Source organism: Bos javanicus, chromosome 13 (assembly GCF_032452875.1).
Source record: "Bos javanicus breed banteng chromosome 13, ARS-OSU_banteng_1.0, whole genome shotgun sequence".
Classification (NCBI taxonomy): Eukaryota; Metazoa; Chordata; class Mammalia; order Artiodactyla; family Bovidae; genus Bos; species Bos javanicus.
In genome coordinates, this window is record NC_083880.1 from 51,507,229 (window position 1) to 51,519,660 (window position 12,432).

General features: G+C 47.0%; 1 protein-coding gene across 1 annotated transcript; it reads left to right on the top strand.

Moving 5' to 3' along the window:
- The first annotated feature begins 493 nt into the window (after positions 1-493).
- Positions 494-1,275, top strand: LOC133259330 (superoxide dismutase [Cu-Zn]). The gene has a single exon (XM_061436666.1). The coding sequence runs from the start codon at positions 596-598 to the stop codon at positions 1,052-1,054; it is 459 nt and encodes a 152-aa protein (XP_061292650.1). The 5' UTR covers positions 494-595; the 3' UTR covers positions 1,055-1,275.
- Positions 1,276-12,432: the final 11,157 nt, after the last annotated feature.

The following is a 12,432-nucleotide window of genomic DNA, read 5'->3' on the forward strand; positions in this document are numbered from 1 at the left end:
CCAGCATTCCATTCACTTCTCCTTTCTTTTGGTGAACTGCTGCTCCCCACTCCAATGGTGTGACTTGGAGTTTTTTCCCCAGTTGCAGTACCTTCAAGGGGGGGCTGTACCCAATGCCTGGCACTTTACCTTTATGGTGACTGATGAGGGTTGAACACACAACTAATGTGGAATAACTGGAGTCCAATGGGACTTGATTAGTGGCTACTGAGCATGAGACGCAGCTCACGCTTCAGTTAAGGCTTGACCTCTAGCTTACCTCTAGCTTCAGGTAAGGCTTGACCCAGGAACTCTAATGATGTCATCAAGGGCCCAGAGTCACTATATATCTTTCTTCTGTTCTCAGTGTTTTCATCATTCCCTGGCTTCTCATGGTGGTCTGCCAGGAGCAACATGTTTATCTCATGTAGCAAATGTGGGGGTTGGGGGGGTCAATCTCATCCAATTCACAGAACTTGAGAATATAGGTGGGAAATCAGTATTTTTTTTTTAATCAAAAAGAGAATGGGCGTCGGCGTGTGTTCTGCGGCGTCACTTTCTCTACTTGGTTGGGGCGTCCCTAGCGGTCCGGGCCGGAGAGCCTTTCTCCCGAGTCATGGCGACGAAGGCCGTCTGCGTGCTGAAGGGCGACGGCCCGGTGCAAGGCACCATCCACTTCGAGGCAAAGGGAAATACAGTCGTGGTAACTGGATCCATTACAGGATTGACTGAAGGTGATCATGGATTCCACGTCCATCAGTTTGGAGACAATACACAAGGCTGTACCAGTGCAGGTCCTCACTTTAATCCTCTGTCCAAAAAACACGGTGGGCCAAAAGATGAAGAGAGGCATGTTGGAGACCTGGGCAATGTGACAGCTGACAAAAACGGTGTTGCCGTCGTGGATATTGTAGATTCTCTGATCTCACTCTCAGGAGAATATTCCATCATTGGCCGCACGATGGTGGTCCATGAAAAACCAGATGACTTGGGCAGAGGTGGAAATGAAGAAAGTACAAAGACTGGAAACGCTGGAAGTCGTTTGGCCTGTGGTGTAATTGGAATTGCCAAGTAAACATTCCTTGGGACATGGTCTGAGTCCTAGTAACTCATCTGTTATCTTGCTAGTTGTAGAAATTTAATTTGATAAGCATTTAACACTGTAAACTTAAAAAGTGTAATTTGTGTGACTTTTTAAAAATTGCTTTAAGTACCTGTAATGAGAACTGACTTGTGATCACTTGAAAGATTTGTATAATTTTATAAAACCCATATGCAATTAAAATGTGTTTCATTGATCTCTGTATTTTGCCAGACTTAATCACATGTATATTATTTGTCTGAATTTCTTCGATTCTCTCAAGCCTGCAATAAACATCTCTGTGGCACTGTAAAAAAAAAAAAAAAGAGAGAATGAATTCATTTTGTACACTCAAACCACAGATGTTCACACTCTTTTGATTGAATTTCTTTTTATTTCAGTGATTCTAGCTTAAATTTACAAGTATTATTTCTTGCTTTATTTTCACAGCTTCCCCTTTTTAGTTTATAAATGTAATAGCAATAGAATCTTTTTATAAATTTTCTTCTGTTCCTTATCTATTTCCTCTGGGATCAGTTTTTTACCTTTTATTTAATTTATTAAAGAGGCAGAATAGTTGAATGATTCAGAGTATAATGCAATAAACAGGCTGCCTGGATTCAGATTCTATCTCTCTGCCCTTTACTAGCTAGGTAAGCCTCAGCCAAGTTATGTTGCCTTTTTGTGACTCAGTTTCCCAGAAAGTGGATAATAATAGCACCTAACTCAGAGGGTTGTTACATGAGTTGCATGCATGCATGCTAAGTTGATTCAGTCCTGTCCGACTCTTTGCGACCCTATGAACTGTAGTCCGCCAGGCTCCTCTGTCTATGGAGATTCTCCAGGCAAGAGTATTGGAGTGGGTTGTCATGCTCTCCTCCAGGGAATCTTCCCAACACAGTCCAGGGATTGAGCCTGTTTGTCTTACATCTCCATTGGCAGGTTCTTTACCACTAGCGCCGCCTGGGAAGCCTCATCACATGCATACTGAACGTAAAATGCTTAGACCATGGACAGGTCCACAATAAGCCCTGAAAAGGTATTTACTATTCTTTTCTTTGTTTTTTCCCCCCCATTATCTCCTTTCACTAAGAATAATGACAAGGAAACAAGAATTCTTCCAGTCAAATACACTTCTGCTCCCTCTTATTGATATTTTTATGACAACTGCTAGGTAGTACAGAATACATTCAGTTGGTTCCACCCAGATGTGTGTCCATTTTATGACCACTTTAATGATCCAATTACAAGTTCATTAAGATGGGTATATGTGTAGATAAATATAGTGGATACATATATTTATATATGGCCCATATCTGGATAAGGGTTTGGGAAGGTGCAAGACCTTAAAATTATACATGCTCAAAATGGGCTCTTTGCCCAGTGCTATTCTTTGTTAATCCTCCTCCTTTTGTTGGTTTTTCTCAGTTGTCTGGTAATACTTGGTACTACAGTTCATCTTTATGACCGAAGGGCAGGACTGATCGGTATTGGCATTGATGTAGGGTATTTCCCCTGCTCTGGTGAGTAAGCAGTGGGCAGGGCGATGGGGAGTGATCCATTTGCCACTCACCATCCAACTTTAAGGGATGAGGTCTACCGTGGTGGGTCCACTCCTGCTTCTGTGCCTGCTTGTTCCTTTGGGGCAGCTTTCTCTCCAGAAGGCTTTGACTATACTTTCCCCTGCTCCCATCTGTGCCTTCTTGCAACCTACCCTTCTATCTTCCAGAAGTAAATAAAAATCCCTGGACAGTTGATTCTGCACCTCCAGCCACCAGTCCTCAGGCCTTTGATGGATTTGCTTCCTTTTCCCTTTCCTCACTGTGCTTTTGATGGTATTTGAAGGACTAGGAGTGGTAGGGAGATGTTTTCAGCCCACCATCTTGAACTTGAAATTGGTGTAGTGGTTTAAATGTTTCTAACTCCATCCAGTTCTGCACGTATGGGGTCCTTTGGGGCCTGCAGTTGTTCACACTGGATGTCCAGACCCTGCACAGGAAGGAAAAAGGGAGAGATAACTTGGGTCTTCTAATTTTCTTGTGAAGCCTCTATGGGCCTGTTGACCTCCAAGCCAGGCTCTCAGACTTGGTGGCTGTGTGGGGAGGGAAGGTGGCCCTTCAGTTTCCCTAAGATCTCCAGAGACTTCACACTCTCAGGGAGCAGAAGTGAGTGAGTACAAGGTGCATGTCCTGGGGAGGAGAGCCAGAGGGACAGACGGCAGGCTTGGAGGGGTGCTTAAAAGAGTGAAAATCCAGGGTGTGTGCTGAGAGTGGACGTCATCTTGGGGGGAGTGGAGCACAGCCTTCAGTCACTCCCACTCTGCACTCACAGAGCTCTTCCGACAGCCCAGGCCCTGTCAGAAGCTTTTCATACAAGCTCTTGGGAGTCTCCGGGCTCTGAGTGGCTTGAGTGACTTCTCCATGATTGCATAGCTGCTGAAGGACATGTTATGGATTTGAACTCAGATCCATACAGGGTCCTGGATCCCAACTACTGGGTTACATGACTGCCGCCTGCCCCAAAGCTGACCAGAGCAAGGTCTGGAGGATCTCTCACGGGTCACTTGGGCTGAGCTGTCCACACCTCGGATGTTGCAGTTGGGTCTCAAAGGAGAAAAGCAAGGACGCAGAGAATTCTGGCGCCCTCTGGGGGAGATAGGAGGCTCTGCAGAGTTGCAGCAGTGGAGGTGGTCGGGGCCTGGGCCTGGGATCCAACTAGGTCCAAGAAATAAATGATTGAATTAGGGCACTGATTGTTCTATATGAGAGCAGGACTTTACCTCCCCAACTCCCTAGTAAACAGCCCCCAATATTTACCTGGGCACATCATCTATAGGAATAAAGACATAAGGCTATGTGTCTAATTTCTGGCTAGTGCAACCTAAGCAGAAATGAAGTGCACAATGTAAGGAATTAGCTTTAAATGAAGGGGCATGACCTGCCTTGTTCCTTCCTCCATCCTACTTTCTGGAATACAGATATAATGATGAGCTCAAGCAGCCATTTTGAACCAAGAGTGAAAACAAACCACTGAAGATGGCAGAGTAAAAAATGAAAGAAAGTGGAGTCTCTCAGTCGTTTCCGACTCTTTCCAACTCTTTCCAACCCCAGGGACTGTAGCCTACCAGGCTCATCCATCCATGGGATTTTCCAGTACTGAAGTGCGTTGCCATTTCCTTCTCCAGAGGATCTTCCCGACCCAGGAATCAAGCCTGGGTCTCCCGCATTGTAGGCAGACGCTTTACCATCTGAGCCACCTAATTTCAGAATGATCATGAAGTTGCCCATCAGCCTTGGATGCCAACACTTTACTTGAAGGAGAGGGAAATACACTTCTATTTTATTTAAATCACTGTTACTTTCCGTTTCCTGTACTTTTAGCCAAGCTTTTTTCTTTTCACTTAAAAAATTAAGCTTGTTCGTGCCAGAACAAAAGTAAAATGCATTATCAAAATTTACTAAGCCTGCAGCATAAGCCATGAAATAAATTCACTTAATAGCCATTTGTTTATGAATAAATGGATTTTTGAATAGAATTTAATTTCATATTCAAGATTTTATATCTCAAGTATTGTCACTAAAAAAATACTGTTTGGTGTCTTTACTCGTGTTCTTTCCCAATTCTGGTGTGTTCTATTGTTTTAGAATCTACCATTCTTAGGATAGTCTGTGATGTGATATGTTTAATTATGAAGTGGGATTTTTATGATTACTTTATGTCTTTTCATGGCTTGATAGATAATTCATTTTTCCGAAGAAAACTGCATGGTCTCATGTGCTACAGTTTATTTATCCATTCATCTACTGAAGGATATTCTGGTTGCTACTAACTTAGGGCAGTTGTGAATAACACTACTACAGATATCTGTGTGCAGGTTTCAGTCCAGTTCTATGAATGCCAAGGGGCACAACTGCTGGATTGTATGGTAAGAGTATGCTTTGTTTTATACAGTTTGTTTTTAGACAGTTTGGAAGCCAAGCTGTCTTCCAAAATGGCTGCGGTAGGGACCACTGTGCTTTCCCACCAGTGACACACGAGAGTTCTGCTGCTCCGTATCTTTACCAGTACCTGGTGCTGTCAGTGTCCTGGATTTGGCCATTTTAATAGGTATGTAGTGGTGTCTCTTTTTGGCCTTTCATACTGTTCATGGGGTTCTCGAGACAAGAATGCTGGTGTGGTTTGTCATTCCCTCCTCCAGTGGACCATGTTTTGTCAGGACTCTCCACTATGACTGTCCATCTTGGGTGGTCCTGCACAGCATGGCTCATAACTACAATGAGTTATGCAAGTCCCTTTGCCATGACAAGGCTGGGACCCACGAAGGGGTGCTGCAGTCCATGGTATCTCAAAGAATCAGACACAACTAAACTACTGAACAACAACAACAAAGGCTTGGACTGTGTGGATCACAATGAACTGTGGAAAATTCTTACGAGATGGGAATACCAGACTACCTTAACTCTGTCCTGGGAAATGTGTATGCGGGTCAAGAAGCAACTGTTAGAACCAGACAGGAAACAACTGACTGGTTCACAGTTGGGAAAGGAGTACAACAAGGCTTTATATTGTCACTCAGCTTATTTAACTTCATGCAAAATGCAGAGTACATCATGTATAATGCCAGGCAGGATGAATCACAAGCTGGAATCAAGATTGCTGGGAGAAATATCAATAACCTCAGATATGCAGATGATGCCACTCTAATGGCAGAAAGTGAAGAGGAACTAAAGAGCCTCTTGATGAGGATAAAAGAGGAGAATGAAAAAGCTGGCTTAAAACTCAACATTCAAAAAACAAAAACTATGGCACCCAGTCCCATCACTTCATGGGAAATTGAAGGGGAAAAAATGCAAACTGTGAGAGATTTTGTTTTCTTGGACTCTAAAATCACTGCAGATGGTGACTGCAACCATGAAATTAAAAGACGCTTGCTCCTTGGAAGGAGAGCTATGACAAACCTAGACAGCGTGTTAAAAAGCGGAGGCAGCACTTTGCAGACAAATGTCCATCTAGTCAAAGCTAAGATTTTTCCAATAGTCGTGTATGGATGTGAGAGTTGGACCATAAAAAAGGCTAAGTGCCAAAGAATTGATGCTTTCAAATTGTGATGCTGGAGAAGACTCTTGAGAGGCTCTTGGACTGCAAGGAGTTCAAACCAGTCAATCCTAAAGAAATCAACCCTAAGTATCTGTTGGAAGGGCTAATGCTGAAGCTCCAATACTTTGGCCACCTGATGTGAAAAGCTGATTCATTGGAAAAGATCCTGATGCTGGGAAAGATTGAGGGCAGGAAGAGAGGGGGTCAATGGAGAATGAGATGGTTGGATAGCATCACTGACGCAATGGACATAAGTTTGAGCAAACTCTGGGAGACAGTGAAGGACAGGGAAACCTGGCATGCTACGGTCCAGGGGTGCAAAGAGTCGGACACGACTTAGTGATAGAACAGAACAGTGGTATCTCACTGTGGGAGTTTTTTGTTTGTTAATTTGTCTGTTTTTGGTGGAGACACATGGTCTGTGGGGTCTCAGTTTCCTGGCCAGGGATTGAACCTTAGCCCTTGGCAATGAAAGTGCAAAGTCCTAACCAGTGGACCAGCAGGGAAGTCCCATCGTTCTTGCTTTGATTTGCATTTCTCTGATGACACTGATGTGGAGCATCTGTTAAGATGCTTATTTTCCATCTGTATATCTCTTTGTTAGTTGCCCAGTTGTATCTGACTTTTTGCAACTCCATGGACTGTAGCCCGCCAAGGTCCTCTGTCCACAGAATTCTTAAGGCAAGAATACTGGAGTGGGTAGCTATTTCCTTCTCCAGGGGATCTTCACAACCCAGGGATGGAACCCAGGACTCCTTCATCACAGGAAGCTTTTTTACCACTAGCGCCACCTGGGAAGCCCATATATCTCTTTGGTAGTAGTAGTGTTAGTCACTCAGTCCTGTCCGACCCTTTGCAACCCCATGGACTGTAGTCCACCAGGCTCCTCCGTCCATGGGATTCTCCAGGCAAGAATACTGGAGTGGGTTGCAATTCCCTTCTCCAGGGCATCTTCCCGACCCAGGAGTTGAACCCAGGTCTCTTGATTGCAGGCAGATTCTTTACCATCTGAACTATGGGGAAGCCCTTTATACAAAAAGAAATATATCTCTTTGATGAGGTCTTAATTTTTTATACAAAGAGAAATTTATCTCTTTGGTGAGGTCTTATTTTTCTGTAGTCAAAAAATTTTATCTTGGACAAATATCCCACATCCCCATGTCTGGATTCTCACATCTGGAATGAGAATAACAGTGCCTACCTCACAGAACGTTTGTGAAAGTTAAAAATACATGTAACGGTGAGACCTATTGAGAAATTACTGAAGAATTTTTTATTTTAAAATTGTTTTGGCAACGATTGACTTGGAAAACACAGAAAGGTAATGTTCCTTGACCAGGCAAAGCAGACAAGTCTTTGTCCTCCTTACCCTAAGGAAAGGTCATCTGTGCTGTTGAGACTTAGGCCTTGTATCCTTTACTCTTGTAGCTAACGCGCAACCACAGGATTCTCAGTGGATTCCAGCAATAGATACGTAGATCTGAGCAGGTTGGCTGGCTGGAGGCGCGGCCTGTGGGTTTGGTCCAGGTCTGCTCCACGTGTCTCTCATCCTCTTCGGACTCGCAGGTTAGCTGGTGCTTTTGCTTGGCAATGGCAGAAAGCTAAGACAGCAAGGCCAGCTATGCAAGTCCACTTCACTACTCTGTTTGTGCTGTGTTCACTCACATCTATCGGCTAGAGTAAGTTACATGGCTAAGTCCAAAATCAAGGGGTGAAGGAGAATGCTTTACCCACCATGGCGCTGTGGGAGAGATATGTGTAGTCTGGAATGGACTGAGGGATTGGGGCTGATAAGCCACACTCACACAGTCCTAGAATTAGGGGGTCTCTGGGCCCATAAGTCTTATGTTGGTGTTGGAGAAGGAAGCAATGAGATTGCTTCAAAAAATGTCAAAACAGGAAATGACCAGGACTTCCCTGGTGGTTAAGACTCCAGCTACCAAATCAGGGTGCCCGGGGTTTATTCCTTGGTCAGGAAGCTAGATTCCACATGCTGCAACAAAGATCAAAGATCCTACTCGCTAAGACATGGTGCAGCCAAATAAATAGATACATTTTTTTAAAGAAGTACACAGGGCTACAAAGAGGACAGAGTGATAGAGTTCAGTCTCTCTGGGCCTGAGGACCTCGGGGTAGAATGTCAGGAGACATCTGTTTTGGGCCACTGAGACCTGAGATCCTGGGTCCCTCCTGATTCAAGGTTTCATGTCGCTTTTGATCTGCATGTGTGGGTTTGCCCACAGGGTATAGACAGCCTGATCTGGCTGGGCTCCCCACCACTGCAGATAGGCTAGGGTTGAGCTGAATTACATTTGGGTTGTGAAACTAATGTATTGTCACTTGTATCCAAGATTGTTTGGAGCAATTAACATCTGCCCTATACCCTAAGTGCCTGACACATGAAGTAAAGTGAAGTGAAAGTAGCCCGCCAGGCTCTTCTGTCCATGGGATTCTCCAGGCAAGAGTACTGGAGTGGGTAGCCGTTCCCTTCTCCAGGGGATCTTCCCAACCCAGGTCTCCCGCATTACAGGCAGATTCTTCACCGTATGAGCCAACAGGGAAGCCTGAGAATATTGGAATGGGTAGCCCATCCCTTCTGTAGCAGATCTTTCCAACCCAGGAATTGAACCAGGGTCTCCTGCATTGCAGGCGGGTTCTTTACCAGTTTAGCTACCAGGGAAGCCCTGGCACATAGTGGAGGCTCAATAAAATGGGCTCTGGTATCATGACAGCATCACAACCATGGCAAGATCTTCCCTCTTCTGCTTTAGCAGGGGTGGGGGTGCTGCTGAAATCCCATGGGGACACATGGCAGGAGGGACAGTGAAGAAGGGAAGAGGGATTAGAAATACTCTTCTAGATTGAGACTGGGGCCTCTGTGTCCCTCACATCTAGAGCCTGCTTCTCAGAGGTTTGTCTCCAGAGTAGCCAGGTACAAGGGGGTACTGGGAAGGTCACAAAGGACTTGGAAAATCAACACCTTGGTCTGGGTGCCTCGTCATGCTTCCCTACCCCAGGATGGACTTGTCTCCTCTGTTGTCAGGAGGAAAACAGTGTGCAGAACTCTCCCTTCCTCCTCTCTCAGATTCCCTAAAAAGGCCAAGGGGTCCCCAAAGAGAGGAGTATGGCCATGGCTGGTGACCAGGACCCCTAAGTTCCCACTTTGCCTGAGAGGAGGCCCTCTCTCAGGCAAGGGGCCCAAGGTCCCACATCTGCTTGCTCAAGTCCCAGAGTCGCAGGCCTTGCAGGGGTCGTCCCCTTCCTGAGAGGTCTTTCCGGTCTTGATGTTGTGCAAGACTGGCCTTCCTCCCTGACTAGCTTCCAGGGCAGGCAGTGGAGCTGAGGCTTTGGGAAAAGAGGAAGGAACCTCGAGCTGGGTCTCCTTTCCCAGAGAGACAGCGGCACTTCGAGCTCCTGGCCCTCCACACGTCCTCCTCACCCGCGGTTCACCAACCCTGCAGCCCCGTCCCTCTGTGGAGCAGGTACTCCCATCCCCGGGCCTAGAGGATGAGCTGAGGCTTGGGAGCAGGGCTGGATTGGGATTTGGGGGAGAACACCTGGGTGTCCAAGCCCAAGACAAAGATACGCTCATAACCCAAAGCCTTGCACAACTCCAAAGTTTCCCCAACTCACATCCCAACCCCCATCTAACCCTGACTCCTGTCCCGCCCAGCCTTGATACTTATTCCACCCCTACCTCACCCTCCATTGCATCCCATCCCCAACCATTTAGTAACCATCATCTCCATCCAGTCCCAGGCCTGACTGGCACCCTCACCCAACCCCATCACTCTCTCTTCCACGCCAACACTAAAACGCAGCCTAACCATCACTTTCACCCCAAACCAACTGCAGCCCGACCCTCCCCTTCCCTGCAGTTCTCTTCATACATTACCACTTCATTCATCCGAGCGAAGTCCGCCCTGCACCGACCAGCATAGCTTGGTGGAATGGGCATTCGGGCTAAGAGCATTTACAGCCAGATTAAGGAGAGAAATGTGACGCTTCTACTACTTTTTCAAAGCCGATAGACTTCATTTATGGATAATGTGGTTTTCCGAGTTAAATGGCCTATGTTTGGGACTTTCCATTATTATGAAGATAATGTATTCCTGGAATCGCCCATCTGAACCTGCTTTCTGACCTGTTGAGCAGAGCGCTGAAGCTGGCTTGGTCACCCCCTTTCCCTCCTTCTCCAACTTGAATAGGGAAGTTTGGAGAAGCTCTGGTACTGGGAAATAGAAACTGAATCCTGAACCCAAGCACAGCTGCCTGCAGTGAAACTGCCTTTGCCCTTTCTTCCCCAGGCCAAACTTGGCCTCTGGGATCAGAAATCAGGGACTTGTGGCCCTAGTAACCCTCCCAGATGTCCTGGGACACTTGGTCTCATATTTACCCACTCACTTGCTCTAACACAGAGAGCAAAAGTGGGTGTCCCCCATGTGCCATACACCCCAACCCAGTGCTGAGGCAGCATCTATCAGTTCAGAGGAATGGGACTGTAAACCCTATCTTCAGAAGGTGCAAGGCTTGGAGGTTCCAGGATGAACCCTGGAACCGTGCTCTCCCGAATGGTCATTGCCTGAGGGCTACAGTGCTTCCTGTCCCCAGTATAGCCACCCCCTTCCCAGGAGCTGCAATCATCTATCTACCATCAGGAGGTGCTAGGTGCCCACCAGGACACCCCACTCAGCCCAAGCCCTAGGGGCACCTCCCTGTCAGCACCAGGCTTTTAACTGGGACAGGAGCTCCCTTCCTGGAGTTCTTCATGCCCTTCTTTTTTTTCCGGGAAAGTTCTCTGGGCTGAGGCTGATCTTTGGGGTAGAACAAGCTGAGCAATAAGCTGGACTCTGGTGGGACTGACCCCTTGGTTATTGGGGCTGGGCTAAGTATAGGTGACATCTACAGGCTGTGACTTTGGGTGGTTCTAGAAAGGGTCCTCTCAAAAAGCCCTGCTCCATTCTGGGGTCAGTGTGTCTAAAATCCCACCATTCCTCCTGTAGCTTCAGCGTTTCTCTTTCCAGGGCCCCAAATGGGAACCTCAGGGGAGCTGGGGACAGTGTGAACATTGGTGGTATCCCAGCTGTAGAGGAGCTGACCCTGATGCTCAGTGTGGCCCAGGGCCACATCTGCCCCCAAACATGGCCAGCAGGCTGCTGTTCAGCCCAGCTTCCAGGACACCGCAGCCAGGTCGTGTGGCCCAGCCTGGGCCAGCGTGACCAAGGACCAGGTGTGGAGGGTGTGGGCATATCTTCCAGGGAGAGGAGCAGCACTAGGACTGCCCCAGAGACTGAGGACTGGCCACGGGCCCCAGCAAATGACCAGACCTGCCTGCAGGAGCGGCCTAGCCAGGGGCCCCAGTCTCCTGAGGAACAGGGCTCTGCCTGTTCTTTCCACAGTTTTGCCTTCTCTGTGCTCCCTCTGAGGACATCCCTCCTCTCTTCACACTTGGCTAGTCATCCTCACAGGCAATTCAGCACCTCTCCAGGCTCTGTTCAGCCTCTCCCCAGGAGTGCCCTCTGGTAGCCACCAGAATCAGCTGGGCCCCATCCCTGAGACAGATGGACTTGGGACCGGAAGATATCATGAGTTTCCTGTCCCCGCTTCCAGGTTCCCCAGGCCCTTCCCCTCACTCTGCAGGGTCAGCATTTAGGGCCAAGGAAGATTGCAAAGTTGACAATATGGGTTTTGTATGTGTATGCGGTAAAGTTTACTGTTCTAACTATTTTTTAAGTATGAAATTCAGTGGCATTAAGTACGTTCATACTACTGTGTAGCCATCATTACTGTCTATTTCCAGAATTTTTCATCATCCAAAATAGAGACTCTGTACCTATTAAACATTAACTCCTCCATCCCTCCTCTTTCCAGGCCCTGGTAACTTCTATTCTACTTTCTACGAACTTGCCTATTCTACGTATCTCATAAAAGTGGATTCATATAATATTTGCCCTTTTGTGCTTAGCTTATTTCATGTGTCAGAATTTCATTTCTTCCTACGTTGCTGCTAAGTCACTTCAGTCGTGTCCGACTCTGTGCGACCCCATAGACGGCAGCCCACCAGGCTCCCCTGTCCCTGGGATTCTCCAGGCAAGAACACTGGAGTGGGTTGCCATTTCCTTCTCCAATGCATGAAAGTGAAAAGTGAAAGTGAAGACGCTCAGTCATATGTGACTCTTCGTGACCCCATGGACTGCAGCCCACCAGGCTCCTCCATCCATGGGATTTTCCAGGTAAGAGCACTGGAGTGGGGTGCCATCGCCTTCTCCGTTTCT

Coding starts and splice junctions, on each gene's coding strand:
- LOC133259330 (XM_061436666.1), top strand. CDS start 596: ATGGCGACGAAGGCCGTCTGCGTGCTGAAGGGCGACGGCCCGGTGCAA.